We start from the raw sequence: 23,702 nt of genomic DNA on the forward strand, positions 1-23,702 counted from the left end.
TTACTCTAGTCATTGCTTATGCTCATGTTCATCTTCAAGAGATTGAATAATATTATGGTGCACCCTATCATTTGTCAAACGGTCTTCATATTGAGTAAAAGTTTCAGATTCTCGAGATAAAATATGACGGCCGTGATCAGCTGTGAGACATTATTCCCTCTCAGTAAAGGTTTCGGTCTCACGGGATAGTACATGCCGTTCGCGGTCAGCTGTGAGCCGCAATTCTCGTTGTGAAGCGGTTTCAGGTTCTCGGCATAACACATGTTGTTTTCGGCCTATAGTACCTAAGCCTCTTATCTCTAACGATTCTTGAGAACTCTTATTTCTCATTTTCTTAGCTTTGCTCGATTTTCGAGATAAAGATGTTTTAGGTGGCACTGATGCATGAAAATAAAAATTGAGTTGAAACGGACTGAGAGTGTTATAGACAAATATAATCAGAAAGCTTCGAACTCCTAAGCTATCGGAAATTACACGTGTTATTGTGAGTCAACCATAAAAGATATACATTTATGATGTCGGGAGATATTTTTTATATAATAAGGAGAACATTTCTTTCATAAAATATGATTTCTGTGTAGCTTTAACTCTACTTTTACTGCTCTGCTCAGGAATATGTAAAATAATTGTACCAAGTTTCGTTTAAATCCGTCGAGTAGTTTTTGTTTCTATAACGGTTATACGGACAGACAGACGGACAAAAATTTTACTGTTTGCTTCGTTGGCATCAGTGTCGATCCCTAATCACCCCGTGATAGTTATTTAGGAAATATATTTCATGTACAGATTTAATATAAGTAAGTATACATAATATATTTAGAATCCAATTTCCATGTAACGTTAAATTCGACTATACAATAACTAACAGACAACGCAGGTTACTCTCGTTTCCGTAAGTTGAGGCGGCTACATAATATTCGGTCCTCATAACATCACTTTTAGTGAACGAAACGACAGCGCGGTTTAATTCGATGCCAATACCATCAGAAAAAAGGAAATATTTTTAATTGTGAAAAAATATTATGATTTACACTATTAACACTATTTTAATATAAAATATATGGCTGTGAGTGTGTAAAAATAAATCCAGCTAGTTTCACATCACACTTATGTTTATAATTAGCTATACGACATGAAAATATACATATTAATTACCAAGCAATAATCATACAGGTAAATACTGAACAAAAGTATTAACAGGCAAAGTTTATTTTTACTAACATTTAACAACATTTAAATGATGAAGAAATAATAATTATCAACGAACTAACCTTTTCTATAATATGTACTTAACACAGCACATTTTTTAAATTATCTTGCTCAACTCTGCTCAAAAATTTGAGGGTTTTGTTGGAACTTTAATGTGTCAAAACTATGATATATATCTAAACTACGATACAACTTGCATGCGGAAATGCTCATTACAATCTGTGAATTTAAAGAATAACTAACAACATACTATTCAATTTTATTGAGCTGATGAATATCTTTTGCCTGGAAAATCACCGCCGCGGCCGCCTAATAAATATACTGTGTTTTCTTATAAAATCGTAACATAATTTCTTTTATCTACTAAATTTTAATAAATAAGTTCTCTTTGTTATTTTCATCTAAAAATGAGCTTGAGCTTATATTAGGCAAAAGTATACATTAAAATTTCAGGACCGCACCTTAAATGGGGCGCTTGGAAAATATGCCTACGGGTTATTAATAGAGAAATGATACACAACAAAGTTATGTTGGTTCCATTTTATTTATAAAATATAATGAAAATGGGCAAATATAAAACATATTATGTAAAATGATTAAAAATAAATAAATGAAGCAACTACGATTCAAAGAAAACATCTTTTTCAGTGTGAAAATGCTCTATGCAATCCTGGATGATGAGTATATCATGTACTCTCATCCCAGTACGGTCGATAGCCATAACGATAAATATTATAATCAGATAACAGCAAAGTCAGAATAAAAATCATAACTTGTACAGTTGTGAGTGCAAAATTTATGTTTCATTTGGCAATAACATTTTTTTCGGTACTAAAACGTAGTACTTTGATATGTGGTTGGCTGCCCCTTCTCTCCTTCCTGATAAATATCCTCCAAAATTACCCGAGATACTTCCAATGATTGAACCATACGTTGGACATTAACTTCAGTCAAAAATTGACGAAGCGGATGATTACTAATTTCCACTTAATCCTCGCTGCCACTATCTTCATCATCAAATCATCAATTTTCAAGTGGTGTTGTAAAATTGTCAGCAGAAATCGTCTTCCAAAGGCGATATAATTTTATGAACATTGAATCTGTAAATAAAAAATCAAAAGTTAACTGTAAATCTATAAAAAAAGCTACTTACAAATAAAATTTTATCAACAAACTACTGTTCCCAACGCACCTCAAAATCTTGTAAAAGTCAAAAAGAATTCATCATTTTATTATTTCATTCTAAAAGTGTAATATAAAACCTTTATAAAACCAATAAAAATGTTGTGTGGTTTTATGAAACCACGGTAAAAGTGAAACTTAGGCACAAAATTATCGTATTTGTACGATAATTATCGTACGGTTCGACCGTCACGCGACATGCGCTACACAGACCAAAAAGTTTGAGACGATGTAATAAAAGTTTCACTTTAAAAAACATGAATTGCTATCATTATAAATAATAAATACCTATAAAAGTAACAACTTACCTTTTGTGCGAACGCATTGTGAAAATTCACAAAACACAAAGATTGAATTTGATATTTTTGGTTTTATGACATTCAAATGCTTTATAAATATAAATTTATAAATAATAAATTGATAAAGAATAGAAACATTCGATCACGAAATTATGTGGGTTCGAGTCCCGCCTCGTGATCGAATTTTTTCTATTCTTTATAAATTTATAAAACACGAAGATTTTAAAAATGTAACCAATGAACACAATCAATATTAGATTAATTATTGTAATATTGCTCTGAGATTGTAATGGTGTCTAGTTTGACTTAAAATAATAAACATCTACCCTCACTTTTAAAAATGTAGTATATTCACACGAAATATAAGCGCACCTTATAGGGAAGGGAAGATATGGGTTAAAGAGTTAAATAAATAACATGATTATATTTAAATTATTAATTTTCAACAGTATTTTCAGTAGTGTTAACATGTAAATTGATTTGATTTTTACGAAATCTCATAGATGGCGCTGTTTCAGATTTGTCTTTATACTACTAAATTCATTAAACTGTTTCTCTGCCCAAATTACGTAAATGACATAGTTTTTATTTTGTAAAGCTAGATAATAGCATGGCTTACTCGAAACCAATATTTAAACATGAGTCTTTAGATTGTACGCTGTCGTAGTACACGGAATATGTAAGAAAAATAAAGGCTCACAGCTCCTCCCCCGAAGGTGATATCATGATAATATGTTTAAACTATCCTCACCCGACCTCTTAGGAATATTCATGCAAAATTTGAAGTAAATCTATGCAGTACTTTTCGAGATTAGCTCGGTCAAACATACAGACAAACAGACAAACAGACAAACAGACAAACAGACAAAAATTCTAAAAACTATATTTTTGGCTTCTATATCGATTATAGATCATGGATTATGTATTCTTTTAAAAAAATATTCAATGTACAGTTTTGACTTTCCTACGATTTTATTATATGTATAGATTTTACACAACTGCATAAAAAGGAGTATAATGTTTATTTTGTAAGTCTTGTATATATTTATTAAAATTTACGCTCGGTTACTTTTAACTGGCAGAACATTTTAATGGTACGGAACCCTTCGTGCGCGAGTCCGACTCGCATTTAGCCGTTTTTTTGTAATGTTAATCTTGTAACCTTTCTATTATGTAATCTATACTAATATTATAAAGCTGAAGAGTTTGTTTGTTTGTTTGTTTGAACGCGCTATTCTCGGGAACTACTGGTCCGATTTGAAAAATTCTTTCGGTGTTAGATAGCCCATTTATCGAGGAAGGTATATAATATCATCACGCTACGACCAACAGGAGATGAGCCACGGGGGTGAAACCGCGCGGAGCAGCTACTTTGTTTATATGTATGTACGAATATTGCGTATATTTCAGATTTACAAAAAATCCTGCTTTAAGGCTAAGGTGGATTGAATGCTGTGGGAGAAAATCAGAATGGACACCTCGGTACAGAAATAATAAAAATTTCTGGACCGATATTTATTTTATTGAATATAATATGTGATGTGTTGAATAAATACATATTCAAATACAAATAAAATGGCTTTTTATTGTTTTTTCGTATGCATATAATAATGATGAAAACGTTACAAATGACCTGTGTAGTATTTTTATGAATATAATATTAATGTTATTTCTAATTTCAACAAAATTATTATTTTTGTAATATCGATATGGTTACATCCCTTTAGAGCGATTGTATTATTACGTATATGTACAGAGATTTTTCTGTGTAATCGATGTATGTGTGCAAAAACATGCTAGTCTGTCCATTTTGTAATAGTTTGAGTTTGTAAAGACACAAATTATTTTTGTGAATGTGTGATTGTGTTTCAAAGTGTGAGTTACCCTCCCCGCACCAAAACCGGCAGAAAGTTTAGTTAGAACATTTGCCAGCGTGCTCCATCCATTACTTAATGATCTAAGTCTACGCCTGTTTACACTAAAATAATTTGACATAGTGGGGTTGGAATGAGCATTCGCTCGTTTGATGAAAATGCACCTTAATAAAGCTCTGAGTATCGACTTTAAATAGTTATTGAAATATCGAAACTTATTATTACATAAAAAAGATATGTAAATTGCATAAAAAATCCAAGTAATATTGATAAATTACTTGCAAAAGAGTATAGTGTTGTCAAAAAATCTTCTTCAAGGTATTGAAATGTCATAAATCCGGTAAAAACCGGTTTTAAATCAATTAAAAGGGAAATAAAACAACAAAATTTGAAATTATATCGTGTATTATTACATTCCTACATATAAACATTAGTCTTTCGTTCATGGCATTACAATTTTGAACATTTATAAAATAATATTATTATCTACACCCTCGCTAACTTTGGGAATCGAACTTTGTCCCTTATTCATACATTAACCCGTAACTAGAAAAAATACTACAGATCTTATCTAAGATACAAAATTGCTCTGTCAAAAATGATACAGTTTCATCAAAAAGGAAGATAGCGATACTTGTTACTGCTATAGCACTATTTTTAATTCCTTTTTGATGTTTATACAATTTTTTACAATGTATAGATTTGTATGAACAAACATATCTTCTTATATATAAAAATGAATCGCAAAATGTGTTGGTAAGCGCATAACTCGAGAACGGCTGGACCAATTTCGATAATTCTTTTTTTATTATATTCCATGAAGTACGAGGATGGTTCTTATGTAGAGAAAACGTAAATATTATGTACCACGGGCGAAGCCGGGGCGGACCGCCAGTTTTCTATAATTTTAACGTATGGAATGTTTATTTTTTCAATGACATTTTCTGATCGATTTTTTTTACTTAGAATGTGTATTTTTTTATAATTCTAAGATTTTTCATAGAGATAGGTTTTCCATATCTCAAGTAGTTATTAAAGTGAAACTTTTATTACATTGTCTCAAACTGTTTGGTCTGTGTAGCGCATGTCGCGTGTATCGCGGCTGCCGAGTAGGTATACCTACTCGGCAGCCGACCGTCACGCGACATGCGCTACACAAAGCAGTGTTCGGAACCGTTCGAACAGTTTCACTTTTACCGTGGTTTCATAAAACCACACAACATTTTTTTATTTTTAAGGAATGTTATTATTCCATACAAATCCATAAATTTTAAAATAAATACAAAATCAACGCAATTGACAAAGCTACTAAATATTATTAATATTATAGTTGAGAATGTTTTAAATGATTTCAGCTGAAAATATTTCTCTTTATTTTTATCAATTACTAGCTGTGCCCCGCGGTTTCACCCGCATTGCTCCGCTCCTGTTGGTCTTAGCGTGATGATATATAGCCAGCCTTCCTCGATAAATGGGCTATCTAACACCGAAAGAAACCAGTAGTTCCTGAGATTAGCGCGATCAAACAAACAAACTCTTCAGCTTTATAATATTATTAAATATTTTTATAAAGGATTGTTGTGAGGATGAAATGCAAATGGAAGGAATATTTTCAGCCAGAAATCATGAAAATTTTTCTCAACTAAAATATATTGAGGTGATATAAAAAAAAACCTCTTGTGTCAACTCTTTTTATATTTTTGATACAATTTCTTGCAATTGCGATATTAATTAAATATATATGTATATTAAAATTAAACTTGATTATGTATATCCAATGTCAAGAAAAAAATCAATTTATTATAATTTAAATACACAATTAAAAAAAGAAATAACACCAAAAATACCATAAAAAGGAGCGACATTACCCAAGAGGCAATATATCTTTAAAATTAATTATTATAATAGTTGTGACATAAGCTTATTCTACATTGACTTATCGGACGTTAAAAACCGTTATTTTTCGGTACCGTTACCGATACCGGTATCGATATTTATTTCAGTAATACCGATATCGGTATCGGTACCGAAAGTTATGTTATCACAATATGAAATACACAGAAGATATTATATTAGCGTTAGATTATAATACTTTTAAAAATATTCAACGATGATTATTATACAAAAAATTATTTACATCACACCTCCAAGTTTCTATAAAGATAAAAGATAATCTTTCTTTCTTTCTTTCATTTCTCAAATCCCGCGACGTTCTTTAGTTCTTTGACAACGTTACTTTTTATAATATAAGTTTAGAAACCGGGTATTATCAATATTATAAGTAAAAAGGTGTAGATATGTTACCAACACAACATTCGATCTTCAAACACGGCACACTAACGCACACACGATTAGACGAAGTGAGATGGCATAATTCAACTATCGTGAGCGAAAGAGACAACTGAAGTACAATGTGGCTAATTGGCCACATTATAGAGCTAATAATCTACACCTTTTTACTTATAATATTTGGATTTGACAAAGTTACGATGTTTTTTCGCAATTTGACATTGACGTTTAAAACAAGATGGCGGATTACCGCCAAAATAAATGCACATTTTGTATTAGAAATCTATATATTTCCAGTCATTTTTTAATAATTTTCCCATCGGTGGAACATCATCATCATCATCATCGATGTATTTTTATTTATTTTATTAATATTTTAATAAGAAATATCGCATTTTGAGGTATTTTTCAACCAATGAATGGTGGGCAATTTTATTTCAACTATAGTGAAGAATAAGTTTGCCAAGACTTTGGAAGTGAAACTTTAGATGTAAAGCCTTGTCTTATTAATTATATAAGTAAATAAACATAATTAAATATAATATTTATATATTCATAACATTTCAATTCCACAAATAAATCCATGATTTTAAATTAATTCAAATGTCAAATTGGTTATTTTATAATTCAATTCCCTAAAACAATTCCTATTGTTTTTAATTCTAATTCTATTCCAATAAAAATTATTTTAAAACAGTTATTTCAAGTATATTTTATTGAAGTTTTTCACTATTTTTTTATAAAAATGATATTTTCAAGCATTGGCTATTCGTCACAGATATTTTAACTCCATTTGCAATTTTGACCATTTTTTTTTTATTATTATTGCTTACAAAATTTAAAAGAGGAAAATTATTAAATTTCCACTTTTTGACTAAGTTTTTTTTCGTTTTATAATAACCATCATAATATTCAAATAACAATGAAGAATGTATTAAAGATATTTAAATAATTACTATATAAAAATTCCTCTATTAGAAAAATTCCACTTTTTATTTCAAATTATATTCTCAAATCCAAGTTTACCATCATCTATAATCATTGAAAAACAACATCCACTTAAAGTTCACAATTTAAATAAAAACGTTCTATTTTCAAAACACCTGACACCAAAAATTGTGTAAATTTGAATTTCACCATTCCAGTTCTATATTTAAATTGGAATACGTTTTAACCCGTGACGCGTCCTATGTACAGACGGTTAATCGTAACTCAAAATGGTACTGTAGCGTCCTGCGTAACAACGACTGTTCATAACGCGGCCAATGACTTTGAAGGTCACCTGTAGTTCTTACAAGTGAATGTTTCCAGTATAAAAAATATTTCTCTATGCCTTAAACATTTATAATTCGAATCGACACGACTCCGAGACAGGCAATAGAGACCAAAACCACAAAATAAAAAAAAAAAGTGAATCATTGATTGAGTTGCGTCATCGGCCATAGTTTGTGACATTTGTCTTGTTCAACGAATATTTGGATTGTGAATTATGCCGAGAGGAATAATTAGATGAGTGATAATTGAGACGTATATTACTGGAAATTTTACGTAGAATACGTTTATGATATTGGTTTTAGGGATATTTGAAGAATACTCAGTGAAAAAGTGTCTCAACTTTTCAGTGCGGAAGACGCAAAATGGCGCTTTTTTTCTTGTTTGTGAATAATGGAGATTTGTTATTATTCATAGTGAAATACGTTGTGTTAAATGTGTGAAAATATAAGTGAATGTATTTGGCAATCGTGTAGTGATATGAAAACGTGAATATGATCATTTGATGACTCAGCATTATCATGTAAGTGTTAGTATGTAAGCAATTAAAATTAAAACAAAAGAAAATCAATTTTTTATAATTTTATAGAAAAAATATATCGTCATGATTACATTTTTATGCTATAACTAGTTTCTTCCTCTTTCCAAAAATATATCATACATGGCATATAATTATAGAACAATAGGGTAAATAAAATTTTCAAACTCGGTAGTCATAAAAAAGCTAGATTTCGTGAACTCCCTTGACACTATCGGGATCGGTGCCGGCTGTGCGCCGGACGCGTCACGGGTTAATAATTATTTATTATGTATGTATAATTAAGTGCTCATAAAATTTTGATAATATAATATTTTTAATAATATGACGAATATAATTGTGATTTTAAATTTGTAATTTATTGTAATACTTTTCGTGGTATATAATCAATGTTATTAAGTTCTTTTAATTTTTTTTAACTAATATTTTTTAATAAATTGACGAATTGTAACTAATTGTAATAAATATTTTGAACGCTGTAATTTCCTGTAATTAAAGGTGCAGAAGACCATGTACTTAAATTTAGAATTAGATGTAACAAATGTAATCTGTATCCTTTGTTGGAAATTCTAAATAAATAAATAAAACACCATTTCGAAGAACATCTAAATTCGAATGTAGACATTCCATATTCAAAATTTTGACTTTTCACATAGTCAATGTTCTATTTTCAAAATTATTTTTTCACAAAGTTTATTTTCGGTTGAAGTTCTATTTTCAAATCAATTGGAATATACGCAACATTCTATATTCAAAAATTGCCTTTTCACATAGTTCTGAGTGTCTTTCTATTTTCTTATTTCTCATAGTTCAGTGTTGACATAATTAAAAACAACATTATATTTTCAAAAATTTGCTTTTTCACATATTATTCTTATTTGATGTTCTATTTTAGCTATAGCCGTCTTTCACATGCTTCAGTGTTGCCATACATTATTACATTTAGTCCATATACTAGCTATCCGCCCCGGGTTCTCTCGCAGGAAGGCTTTGCGGGCTCTGTGAGAACTGATTGACCATTTTATTTTGCATCATGTTGAGCAATATGTCTGAGTATTGCTCAATGAGGGTTATGGCTGGGTTGCCGGTTGTTGGGCCTTCTGGAATTAAAAATATAATTTTCTATAGTATTTACTTGTTAAAATTGTATATCTTTAAAGGTAATTTATGTAAATATTGAAGTAGTACCTATAGTAAATGTAATGTAATGTCTTTAATCTTTAAATTCAAAGAAATGTGTGGATTTCTATTCTTTAAAAATCTAAGTCAGAACCAGACAAAATTTATATGTTTTTTTTTTAATGAACTATCAAAATCGGTTTATCAAAAAGTCTGAAGTAAGAAAACCCAGAAGAAACAGTCGGATTGTGATTTCATAATAATTTTTTTTGAAGGTTAAAAAATCATAAATAACATATTAAATAGATATACATATATGTATATGTACCTTTAGATAATAAATTATCTATCCTCTGTCTATTATCTGGTTCGCCGGGTATTGCAGCTCGAAGGACCTTTTGAGTTTCTAAAATGGCTGCTTCTAAGCCTGAAAAAGAAACTATTATAAGAACATTTTGCTATAGTTTAAGTGTGCATGAAGCAAAACAAGAATACAAATGTACATATGTATATGTGTACATACATACATAAAATTCTATAAATATAAACATAAATAAGTATTCATAAATACAACAAGGGCAAGTAAATCCCGTATTTATTTACTAAACCGCCCCATGCCCCACAGCGGCTAAAAACATAATGTGTCGCTTTAGTAATGTAGCCATTTTCTCACTATGTATCCCTACCTTAAATATTTCTATAAAACTGCCTCTTGCCCCACAGCCAAAACAAATGTTTTTGATACTTTCTGTCACTATTTCTTCCCTATATTTCTACACCTACCCCATATAACTTAACCCTTGCCCCACACAAATTGCCCCTTGCCCCACACAACTTGCCCCCTGCCCCATACAACATGCCCCTTGCCCCACACAAATTGCCCCTTGCCCCACACAACTTGCCCCCTGCCCCATACAACATGCCCCTTGTCCCATACAACTTGCCCCTTGCCCCACACAACTTGTCCCTTGCCCCATATAACTTGTCCCTTGCCCCATACAACTTGCCCCTTGCCCCACACAAATTGCCCCTTTCCCCACACAAATTGCCCCTTGCCTCACACAAATTGCACCCCTGCCCCATACAACTTGCCCCTTGCCCCACACAAATTGCCCCTTGCCCCACACAACTTGCCTCCTGCCCCACACAAATTGCCCCTTGCCCCATACAACTTGCCCCTTGCCCCACACAAACTGCCCCGTGCCCCACACAATTTGCCCCCTGCCCCATACAACATGCCCCTTACCCCACACAACTTCCCCCCTGCCCCACACAACTTGCCCCTTACAACATACACCCTGCCCCTTGCCCCACACAACTTGCTCCCTGCCCCTTGCCCCATATATCCTGCCCCTTGCCCCACGTACCACTAATCTCAGCCGCGGAATTCGGTTCCCTTTGCAAAGTACGATACAGTTGAACAACTTTGCTGGCCGTCTTCGTCAATTGTTCCGTGAGCGTGCTGCATTGTTGTGATGATGATGCTGGGAATTAAAATAATATTATAGTTAAATAAAATACAGGTAAAAATAATTAAAAATCGGTCAAGTGTGTAAAAATAAGCTTATAGACTATATGTTGAAAAATTTATGGGTCATTTGAACCACCAGGTGACCTATCTAGAACGATATAAGAGCATAAAATAATAAGATTCAGCACTATACTGAAGATTCAGCACTTGTAAGCTGTCCACCTGAGTGCAGATGAGAATTCGTGGTTTTGGTCATTTGATTTTGTACTTTATTCTGACTCGGACTCACACTCACAATAAATTTTTTAATATTATATCAACAAGTGAGTGTAATTATGGATGGATGTTTGTTACTGTTTAACGCCAAAATTGCTGGACGGATTTAGATGAAACTACAGATATACAGCTTATTACATTAGAATTATATGGAATCTAAAGAAATACTTGAATTTGCATGCGGGTTATAAAAATATATATTACTAGCTTTCCGCCTGCGGCCTCGTCCGCGTTTTCAAAGAAAAACCCGCATAGTTCCCGTTCCCGTGGGATTTCCTGGATAAAACCTAGCCTATGTTGCTCAGTGAAGATGTAGCTTTCTAATGGTGAAAGAATTTTTGAAATCGGTCCAGTAGTTTATGCGTGAAAACCATACAAACATACATAATTATAAACCTTTCCTCTTTATATAATTAGTTTTTCTTTCCTCTTTATTTATAGAAAACTCACAATTATTGTCAACTTCCTTCGGCCGCTGTCTCGTCGTGTTCGTCAGTCTGTTCGTCACTTCGCGGGCTTTGGCTGATAAGTCGCCATTACTGCCGCTGCGACCTGGAAAATATATTTGTTTTCATTAATTTGTAATTTTTGAAGTGAAACTTCTTTATCGGGGTTGGAAAAAAATTTAGTGTAACAATTTTTCGTTACGCGTGACATTTTTCCGTTACACGCCATCTTTTTCTTATCCCTACCACGCGTGATTATAGTAAATTATTTTTTGAAAAATTAGGTCATAAAGAAGTTTCACTTCTTACGTGTGTACACTAGTACACGCACACATTTTTTTTTTAATTTGGACCACAGTACAGAAATAAAACAATCCTTATTTCGTCCTTACAATTTTCATTATCACTAGCCTCGCCAGGTGGGTGTGACATACCCAGATGGTAATTATGTAGTTTTAATACACTTTTGTTTAAGTACTTATTTTTCGCGAATAACAAACTAATTACCTATTTTTCCCTAACAAATAGCTTTTATTACCTCCACAATCATTTTTATATAATCCTACTGGTTTGCAGCATAATCTCTACTTTCTATCTCACTTTCAAAGCTTGTTGTTGGTAACATTATCAATATATCGGTCACTGCAACACTCGCCAGAAAAATGGCTTCAGATTCTTCAAAAAGATAACTATAATCTGTATTGGTCATGTTTTTACGACATTCTTGACATAGTGAAAATACACCAAAATAATATAGGTAACCTAATTAGAAGATAAAATGTGTTTGATGAAATTCGTTACAAGCAGCGCAAGGTGGGTGTCACGTACCCATAGACCACTTCTACGTCATCCACTCCATTTGCCGGGTAATGGATAATCAAAACAGTTGCATTTAATGCTTCTTAACCTCTCGCGCAGCTACTGAGGCGCATGAAGCATAAAAACAATTCGAAGATAAAATATTAATCGATTTTCGAAGGTTGGGTGTATCACACCCAACCTTGCGCACACCGGGTTTAATTCCTAGCATCCCGCCCTTAATTTTACCCCCTATACCCATATTACCCCTATTTTTTCCCCTTAATTTTACCCCCTATACCCATATTACCCCTATTTTTTCCCCTTAATTTTACCCCCTATACCAATATTACCCCTATTTTTTCCCCTTAATTTTACCCCCTATACCAATATTACCCCTATTTTTTCCCCAATCTTACCCAATCGTCGAGTAGCTCGATCAGCGCTCGCAGCCCTCGGTCTTGGGGTCTCTCGTTCCTCGGCTTCAGAACTCGACTCCGAACGGGCGACGTTCACTGTAGTTAGTTTGTTAGTTTTAGTGTAGTGTGGCTAGACTATTTGTGATGAAGTTTGTGATAAAGCTTGAATGGCTCTAGACTATTTCAGTGATAGTGAGGCTTGACTATTAAGTGTTGTGTGATAAACAAGAAATTAACAATCACACAATAGACTATTTATGTGACGTATGTGACAATCTATAATTTCATGAACTATGAAATAATCAATTTATTCTCAAATTTAATAAAATTTTCAATATGCAACTTACATAAACTTTTAAACATTTACAATCCAAATTCAACATAAATTAATTGCCAATAACGGGTAAAATTAAACAATTACTTTCAAAAATAAATAAATAAATACACTCAGTCGAATCATCAATCAATCAATAAAACATGTTGACATGTCACAATCATCAATCAATCAAAAATTGTAACGTTACACCAATCTAAATCTTAAATAAGTAAAAATTACATTTAAAATAGTGATTTAGTAAAAGTTAAAACTAATTAGAGTAGTGTGCATTTTGCTACAACTAAATTGCTTGTAATATTAATTTTCAATGCTACTGCGTTAATAGTATTTAATATTTATATTCAAATAGAACATGTCGCAGTCAACTAAGCTCAATAAATTCAATTAATAGGCTAGCCTCTTCATTAAACCGTGTTATACATAGTATTCAAACAAAACTACCCTCATTTTGAAGTGAAACTTATTTAGGCGCTTTGAGAGTAAAATTTCAAGGTCGCGTCATGGCAAAATCGTCACGTCATGGAGTAAGGCAACGATTTCGAATCTTGCCAAAGGAATTTCACTTCTGACACATATGCTTTTTTACCTGAAAACTACCTTCGATATTTTTTTTTTCATTTTTTTTGTTTATTTACCTGTACTATACGCATTGGCTAGACCTCGCCTCCTTGCTGTATTGGTAGCTTGTTTGTTCATAGAACTTATTGTAGGGCGCATTAGCCCACCGCCGCGTTGTCTGGATGGTTGTGGATCGGATTCTGAGTCGCTCTAAATAATAAATAAATTAAATTAATATAGATAGTAATATTTATTTTCATAAATGTTGATATAACAAGTTATGATAAACTAGCTTGCCACCCGCGGTATCGCCCTCGTAGTCAAAGAAAAACCTATCCTATGTCCCGGGGTAAAAAGTAGCCTATGTCCTTTCTCGGGTATCAAAATATCTCTATACCAAATTTCATGCAAATTGGTTCAGTAGTTAAGGCGTGATTGGGTAACAGACAGACAGACAGAGTTACTTTCGCATTTATAATATAAGTATGGAAGTATGGATTTCTAGCTGTCCGGGCAAACCTAGTTCTGCCTTACTCTTATCATTTAGGGGTATGAAAAAAAAGTTATCAGATTCTCAGACCTACCCGATATGCACACAACATTTCATGAGAATAGGTAACTTGAAAGACCGTGTCACGAGAATTTGATATACATATAAGATGTCAATTATATAAATTAAAATGATATTTTTGACGAAAATTAAAAAAAATATATTGCCACAGAAAATGTCAGACACCTTTCCTGGGGTGGGATGCAAGATTTCCCCACTTACAAAAAATAAAGAAGAGGGTTAGCATGACGTCTTAAAGAAGTCTAATTAAATAAATCAATGTTTGCATTTGAGTTTTTGTGAATATTTGTGCGTATGTGCATGTATGCTCGTGGATTTGCTCGAGTTTGTGTGTGTGTCTATATTTTTAGTTACCTGGTTCAACACGCCAACACTGTTGCTCCTCGTCATGTTCGACTTGTTGTTATATCGCGGCGCCGGTCGTGTAAAACCGCTCGGCGATTTACTTGAGTTCGCGTTCGTTTGTGCGGGTTTTGTTTGGCCTGTGTGTTGAAATGGTATTATTTTTGGTGTTTTAGAGATTTTTAATATTTTTAAGAAGATAATTAATAATTTACAATTGTTTTTTAGAATATAAAAAATTTAGCATTTATCACGAGCAAAAATTTTTAAAAATCTAGTTATAAAGTTGAGAACAACATTGAAGTAAAAAAAATTGAACTATAAGTTCGAAATACAGTTTCTAAATACTTTCAAAATCAAAATTATTCCTAAAGTAACATTATAATATTAATAACTGGCTGTTGCCTGGAAGAGATCACTCTTTAGTGATAAGTTAATTTGTATTATTAACTAGCATAGTAAAGTGTTATAAATAAATAAAATAAATAATATTAGAAAGTTAAATACAAAAAAATGCATAATACAAATTCATAATGCAAAGCGCAATTCCGAAGCTTAGGTATAAATTGAAAGCAAACAGACATACATGCCAATACAGACATAATTTTATATAAGAAGCAATGACAATTAGCATAGATTTTTATCATATTTATTTGCTAATATAATATAATAAGGCATTGATTTGTAAAATGAGTTTGAAAAATGTTAGAATACAAACTAGATGGTGGAATTTTTTTTACCTTATACCGTAATTCAGGAAGATAAAGTTAAAAATATTATTATTCGAAAGAATATGTTATAACATAATAAACCGAAATAAGTTATTCATTAGTATTAAAAAAATAGCTTATCTCCATGTTATTTCATACAATTTCCAACCGGAATACCCCAAGTACCAATCCTTGGTCCCAACCTTTACCTAACATATACAAATGACCAACATATCCAAATTAGGAAGATCATTGCACCAATCTATACTAATATTAAAAAGCTGAAGAATTTGTTTGCTTGAACGCGCTAATCTCAGAAACTACTGAACCGATTTGAAAAATTCTTTCGGTGTTAGATAGCCCATTTATCGAAGAAGGCTATATATCATCACGCTAAGACCAACAGGAGCGGAGCACTGCGGGTAAAACCGCGGGGCACAGCTAGTATGCTATATTCCTACACCACAACCACAGTACCAACCTTGCGGCGTCCTCGGAGCCGGCACTGGCTTGGCCGCGAGGTCCGAGAGTGAGATAGCGCGACGCATACCTGTCTCGCTCTCTTGCTCCGGCGGCGTGAGATGCGTGCGCGCTGTTGTTATAGTAATAACGTCATGCTTTGAACCGTTACGGTTGTAATGAACGAAGTGAGTTGATTTAAAACCAATATTTTTATTAAAAGTGTAAAAAAGTCGCAAAGAGTGCGAAACGTCGGTTTTATTATATAATGAATAAATCGCATTTAAAATCCGATAAAGACTAATTTCTAAATGAATACTACACGCGTAAATTAAAACAAGAAAATACTATGATTATCCTTACCAAAAATGTAGAACAAATAAACATTAAAATAATGATTTTAATGTTTTTAGGCATATCATTTCACTTCGTCCAATACGTTCAAAATAAAGCATCCAATAGGCATGCGCATGATCAAAAATAAAAATAATCTCTATCACAAAGAAAATTTAAATTTTTGATCAAGCCTAAAATGCACACATCACTATATTAAAAAAAACGTGCAAACATTTAAAAAAAAAAAAACAATCATGCTTCTAAAAACAACGCAAGAAGCAAATGATTGTGACACTGAAAATCAACGTGACTATCAATAATAAGTAGAAAGGTGTAGAAATGTGGCTAATTAGCTACGATTGACTTTAGTTGTCTCTTTTTCGCTCACGATAGATGAAACATGCCATCTCACTGTGACGTCTAATCGTGTGTGCGTTAGTGTGCCGTGTGTGAAGATCGAATGTTGTGTTGGTAACCTATCTACACCTTTTTACTTATAATATAGACTATCACATAATATCACAACATCTGCAAACGACTAGGATTCGCACTATACAAAGCGCAAATAAAACAGAACCGTCACGACATCTATTCATGCTTTCCGAACCTGATGGCGTTGGAAATTTTGACGGCAGCACCGGGACTATAGGTAACTTTCTCGCTAAGCCCCTTACGACATTCCCTGAACAGAACGGCGGGCGCATTCTAGCTTGATTCTCTAGACATAGTCTAGGAACCGAATGACGAATTATTCTCCGAAACGGCACTTTTGGTCGGTTAAAACCGTATATTGACATGCGTTTAGGAGAATTCGTACAACTAGAACTCGTAGTTGATGATTCATAGTTCTCACTATCTAGATGAACGTCTGTTTTTGGAAACACCATTTCGTTGTAAACTCTCTGTGGTAAGGGTTTCGGTGGTTGAACCTCTTGTACTGTATTATTTAACTGCTCCTCTTCTATAATATTATTTGCACTGTCGTTTGATATATCAGCACCTCCTACTGTTAGACCTATTTGTTCCGTATCTAAAATATCTGGTAGACTCAAATTGCGTTTAATTTCTTTTGTATTTATTTGATTTTCATTATCTGTAGCTTCTTCTAAAGTGAGAGATGCAAAATTAGGTACTGTGGTCTGTTTTGTAGCTAATTTTTCAAACTTTTGAGATAATACTTTTACTACGCCTTTTCCATCATTGATATTTGCTTCTAGCGGTTTCATTCGCCACTCTTTAAATATCTTCTCTTGTAGGATCTTTCGTTCTTCCATTTCAACTAATTTATTAATAATTTCTAGCTTTCTTTCTATATACTTGTATTTCTTGACTTCGTCACTTTCAGGCGCTATATTTTCCTTCGATTCATTGTTTTGTTTACTGTGACATGGTGTCGCTGTTTCAAATTCGTTTTTCGTCATTCTGAGATTTGATATATCTTTTTTGGTCTTTTCATAGTATTTATTATCTTGTTCCGCGTAATAATCTAAAGAATCCTTTGCGAAATCATGATTGTCATCGCTTACGTCTAGAGAGTCGACGCTCATTTGTTTTGTTCTTTCCATTTTTTGCATTGCATAAACTTCAAGACTATCCAATTGCATTTCGCATTTATTATCATTAATTTCTCTTTCCTTAACAAATACGTCAAATGTTTTTTCCACATTATCTTGATCCATTGTATTTGAATTCTTATCTTCAAGTTTTTTATTGTTTGTTATGTAATTTTTGTTTTGTAAGCCATCTAGTTTGGCTTTGTATTGAGAAGATATGGATGAACTTAGACCTGATTTTTCCAAGTTACTTTTAAGTCTATTATTAGTTTTAGTGGACGATGTTCTTTTCATAGGTTTGGGAGGTTTATGGGGAACAAATTCCATCGTTATTTTGTTATTATTGTTGTTGTTGTTATTGTGCTTTTGGCCAGAATCTCTTTCCAGACTTTTAGTAGCATTATTATACTTTGTGACATTAGCTTTTTCTTTATTCAATTGATTTTTATTTACTTTGCATTGAGTGTTTTTGCGTATTTGTTCCTCGAATTTCTCCAAATTCTTTTGTACGTGAGAATTTCGTTTTTCCATCAAATTTTTCAAGGGATTCGGCTTCGATGCCGGTTCCAAGACCACTTCGAAACTACAACTCTTCGATTTGACCATGCTATTTGATTCACATCCCACCATTTCGCTTTTATATTTATTCTTTTCTGCAAACTTTGGTTGCAAAGACTTGCTTGTACTTGCCATATAGTCGTTATTCTTTAATCTCGGTATGTCATCAAAGCCTTTCTTTTCCCCAGCGTATTGTTTTACATTACTACCGTCGAAATAATACGCTATATTCTTTGGAGGCGGTGGTGGTTGTTTTGACGCAGAGTCATACAGACTTTTAGACCTTGTCACGGTTTTATGTCCAGAGAACTCTGAAGTTGGTACTTCGAAACCGTAAACCTTATGAATAGGTGGTTTTTGAGCTACAACAGGCGTCGGTTCATGATAATCGACTCTAGACGTAGACGATTCCGCGAAGTAATTATTATACATATAACCAGTTAAATACGGTACGTTATTCGGACTTGAACCATAGCTTTTCGACGTGTTATCGAACTCGTAACAGCTTTGGCTATTAGCTATCTTGGTGTGTGGTCTCTTGCCTTCAAAAAGCATTTCCAAAGGCGCACTTTTAGTACATTCCGAGTCATCTGATAAAACACTTTCTAGAGAATTACAATTTGTTCTTGAAAATTGTTGATCGTTGTCCAAAAACTCATCGGATAGTACAGATTCTTGGCTACAACTGTTCTTCATATATTTCTTCTGATTTAAAAAGAAACTAGCACTGCTGTGTCTGTGGGCTTCTAAATATCTTTCATCCGGTTCATTTAGGTTTTCGTATGAACAATTTTGCGAACCATTCAAGTTATATCGACTATCCATGTATTTAGCTTGCTGGAAAGCCACTTCGTTGCCATATTTTAGGAATATTTCGTTAGAAACACTAGAACAATTCGAATGATCGCTTAAAACGGATTCATTAGACCGTGTCACACATCTTTTTGTTAATACACTCTGACATCTGTACATGGAATAGTCTCTATGCACTTCTTCGTCCATAATATCATCTAGGTTAGAAGGCATATTCCTAGGTAATGTTGAACTTTTATGTTCTATTGTAGACTTGGCAGGTATTTTAGGCTTTTCATAAGTTCCACCGTAAATTTCATAGTTAGACACAGAGCGTCTAGCCATACCCTTTCCTTTATTGTGTTTTTTGCATATTTTCTTTGAATACAATTTATTTTTACAACTAACGTCCTGACTTAAGCTGCAATCTTCTAGCGAATCAGAGGAGAAATTACCATCCTCTTTCTCCTCTTTAGTCGGTTGTAGATCTAAATCTCCTTGTGAATTAGGTTCAAAATCGTCTAAATCCCCGTATTTTTTAGTTATTTCTGCAATCATTTTCTCCGTGTCACTTTTTATTGTATCTACTATACTTCGACTCTCTTTCATTTTGTCCAATCCAACGAAGAAACTAAGAGAGTTACGTTTTTTAGCATCTAGAACATTCTGTTTTGGTTTTTCGTTTTGTGTCTGTGGTACCTTATCTGCCCATTTACATTCTTCAGATACAGGCGAAACAGGACAAGACTTGTAATTTTTAAATATACTTCTAGCATTCGGTTTCGGCGTTTTAGTTTGAGGTTTCTCATTTAAATTTAAATGAAAATTCCTTGGCGGTATTTTAGGCGGTTCTTTATCCTCATTGGTTGGAAATAATCTATTGAAAACCTTCGAATTAGGTTTTTTCATATCTATAGTAAAAGCAGTGTTTTGCTTTTCCTTATAAATTGGTTTTGCATGTATGTTCATGCGTTTATCTGTTTGTACGTTCGGACGTGATACATAATTTTGGGAATTATCGTAATAATCCGGTATAATTTTATGATTTAAGTTCGCGGGAATGGCGTAAGGGTTTTTGTTCCTATAGTCTAGGTTTTGATAGTTAAGGCTGTCAAAGAAATTAGTGGACAGACTGTCAAAGTTTTCCTCTGGATAAACGGGGGCATTATGGAATCCTGGTCAGCGTTAAAAGTAATGGTTATGTTAGTATGACACTGTGATTTTGTAGCATTTTAATTTGTTAGTGTTGTAGCGTCGCGTCGAATATATTGAGTTTTATGGTGAAAATATTATAGAATTGAATTATGAAGAAAATTTTTTATTTATTTATTGAATTTGTGAAAATTTTAATATTGGTAAAATATTACTAATTGCAGTAATTCAAAATTTATATAACTGCATATGTCAATGTCAAGTTATATTTAAGTATAAGTATCTTATACTTGGACATAACTTAATGTTAAGTTGTTTTTCCTAATAAAAGCAGTAAAACTTAAGTAACTTAGGTTTTAGTGATTTATTTAATTTTAGTAAATTATTTTAACTCAATATATTAGACGTGAAATACAATACAATTCATTGTGCTAATGAAAAACACGCCTCCATTAAACATGAACATTATATTTACTTGTAAAATGCATGTGTGCCGAACACACGTGTCAGAAGTGAAACTTCTTTCATAAGATTCAAAGATACTAAAATCGTCACCTTACTCCATGACGTGACGGTATTGCCATGACGCGACCTTAAAATTTTACTCTCAACGCGCCTAAGGAAGTTTTACTTCAAAATTTTTAATTTTAACCTTAGACGTGTTTTCCATTTAAGTAACTAGCAAACTAAACTCTATGTCTCATACCATAAGGTCGACTATTGCTTGGCACGGCCATAGAGACTGGTCTGTTCCGTTTTGATCCATCCTTTTCGGGTATGTACGATAAATCTGTCGTAGATTGACTCGATTTGAGGTTAGAACGGAATGCCACCTGTAATGTTAAGAAAAATAATTAAATACTATCTTAGTAATATACTATCTTAACACATAGGATAGGTTTTATCTCGAAAATCCCACGGGAACGGGAACTTCCTTTGAAAACGCGGGCGAAGCCGCGGGCGGAAATCTAGTAATTTATAAATGCGAAGTCCGGGATAAAACTTATTCCATGTGTTAATCCAATCTACCCTCCATATTTATGCTAAATTTCATTGTAATCGGTTCAGTAGTATTTGCGTGAAAGAGTAACAAACACACACATAAACATAATCTATCACTCACAAACTTTCGCATTTACACATCCTTCCTACTAATATTATATTAGTAGGAAGGATGTGTAAGATAGGTGTGTAAGATAATGCATGCATGATTTTTATGATATTTTTTGGAAAATTAAAATGTTAATATGATTTGAAAAGACTAACTACAGAGTTTCTTGCCAGTCCTTAGAAACTGCTTTCACAACCGGTGGTAAATAATTATGTATTTTGGCGATTCGAACTTAAGAAAGTTTAGATGAATGAATGAATATTGAATGAATGAATATTGAATGAATGGATATTGAATGAATGCCTATTGAATGAATGAATATTGAATGAATGCATATTGAATGAATGAATATTGAATGAATGAATATTGAATGAATGAATATTGAATGAATGCCTATTGAATGAATGAATATTGAATGAATGCATATTGAATGAATGAATATTGAATGAATGCATATTGAATGAATGCATATTGAATAAATGAATATTGAATGAATGCATATTGAATGAATGAATATTGAATGAATGCATATTGAATTAATGAATATTGAATGAATGCATATTGAATTAATGAACATTGAATGAAAGCATATTGAATGAATGAATGAATGTTTATTTCATATTTTTTCAATGAATAAATATTTGAGTTCAGTTCGACTCACGCTCTCCAACTGCCGTCTAGTTTCCAATATCCTCCTTTGCAATTCTTCCCTTTTTCTGGCCGCTTCTGGGTCCGGTCGTAGTGACGGTCCTCGTAAATGCTTTGATGATAGCGAATTGTGGCCCGTTTGTGCTGGGAAATGTTATTTTAGATTAAATATATTTGAAAGGAAATATAGGACGGTGTAGTTAGTTATACTTATTTCATTATTATATCACAGTATTACCATCCTACAGTATGGCGACGAATGTACTTGTGCAGAGAAACGGAAGGGAACTGGCGGGGGGTCGGGCGACGCGGGCCGCTTAATGCAATCACGCTGAGTTTGCATTAACTATCGCGAAAGGACGACGCAGTCGTATTTATTGTGTAATAATTTTATTATACATAGGTATTTACATATTCTATTATGACGCGCAAAAACTGTTCCGTTTACGGATGTAAATCTATATTGAAATCCCAGAAGGAAACAATATTTCAGAAAGATTGTATTAATTGTATCTGTTGAATTAAAATCAAAGCTATGTATATGTTGTCCTCATTATTTTCTAATCAGATTGTACATCCCAATGCGAATGCATTACTTAGTTAAATGGTATAATATACAATTAAGAACATCCAAAAATAAATTGTCCACGTAAATAATATTTAGCAGTGCAATATCTGTAATTATATATTTATGAACAAATAATTACATCAGATTTAATAATCGCAATTATTTTGAATGTACATAATATGAATAAATGATTTCATCATAAATCATAATATTAATAATCAAAATTGTTTTATTTCCCATTTGTTGCAACCCTAGCGTATTTTCGTGTGGCAGCGTAAGTACCTACGCTGGCGGCGGCATCGCGCGACATCAAAGGCGATTCCTTACTGTAGGAAATAATATTGTAATACTGTGATTATATTATAGCTGAAGAATATTTTTGCTTGAATCTCAGCAACCACTGGCCGATTTGACAAAATTATTTCACTGTTAGATAGCCCATGTATCGAGGAAGGCTATGGGCTATATATCATCACGCTACGACCAACAGGAGCAGAGCCACGCGGGTGAAACCGCGAAGCACAGCTAGTTGTATATAAAAGGACATACAAACAAACTCACCACTACTTTCAACATCAACACCGCTCAAGCTATCGAACGCGGATTTGATATACATCTCCCGCCTCCCGGCTGTGTCTATCGACTCGCACGAACCGGACAGCGGGTTGCGATCCCCGTTGTCCCCTGAGGGGGTTGATACCTGGGGAATATTATTATTTATTAGGTTTACAAAAAAAGAAAATACAAATTTTACTTAACCCATTGAGCCCCAAGCGGCCCGATCGGTCCCAGACTCAATAGATTTTCTATTGTGT

At 33.0% G+C, this 23,702-nt stretch overlaps 2 protein-coding genes across 7 annotated transcripts in view; both read right to left on the bottom strand.

Moving 5' to 3' along the window:
* Nucleotides 1-4,951: 4,951 nt before the first annotated feature.
* Wdr62 (WD repeat domain 62) overlaps nucleotides 4,952-23,702 on the bottom strand; it is a 128,297-nt gene continuing 109,546 nt past the window's right edge. For 5 of the 6 annotated variants that reach the window (XM_089713326.1, XM_089713324.1, XM_089713321.1 and 2 more), the window contains 12 exons: nucleotides 23,449-23,587; nucleotides 22,333-22,463; nucleotides 21,267-21,393; nucleotides 16,192-16,302; nucleotides 15,013-15,140; nucleotides 14,165-14,297; nucleotides 13,193-13,288; nucleotides 11,980-12,081; nucleotides 11,150-11,266; nucleotides 10,111-10,209; nucleotides 5,783-9,763; nucleotides 4,952-5,584 (listed from right to left, as the gene is read on the bottom strand). In XM_089713326.1, the coding sequence (XP_089569452.1) occupies nucleotides 9,618-9,763; nucleotides 10,111-10,209; nucleotides 11,150-11,266; nucleotides 11,980-12,081; nucleotides 13,193-13,288; nucleotides 14,165-14,297; nucleotides 15,013-15,140; nucleotides 16,192-16,302; nucleotides 21,267-21,393; nucleotides 22,333-22,463; nucleotides 23,449-23,587 (1,329 nt within the window). In that variant the 3' untranslated portion in view covers nucleotides 4,952-5,584; nucleotides 5,783-9,617. The remainder of the gene's footprint in view (nucleotides 5,585-5,782; nucleotides 9,764-10,110; nucleotides 10,210-11,149; nucleotides 11,267-11,979; nucleotides 12,082-13,192; nucleotides 13,289-14,164; nucleotides 14,298-15,012; nucleotides 15,141-16,191; nucleotides 16,303-21,266; nucleotides 21,394-22,332; nucleotides 22,464-23,448; nucleotides 23,588-23,702) is intronic. The other variant, XM_089713325.1, reaches the window with a different exon arrangement.
* LOC149475368 (uncharacterized) lies at nucleotides 17,015-20,481 on the bottom strand. The gene has a single exon (XM_089713210.1). The coding sequence runs from the start codon at nucleotides 20,375-20,377 to the stop codon at nucleotides 17,015-17,017; it is 3,363 nt and encodes a 1,120-aa protein (XP_089569336.1). The 5' UTR covers nucleotides 20,378-20,481.

This window comes from Colias philodice, chromosome 30 (genome assembly GCF_061535455.1).
Source record: "Colias philodice isolate Cphi_HAF_F1 chromosome 30, ilColPhil1 Martin Lab GWU primary, whole genome shotgun sequence".
In the NCBI taxonomy this organism is placed as follows: Eukaryota; Metazoa; Arthropoda; class Insecta; order Lepidoptera; family Pieridae; genus Colias; species Colias philodice.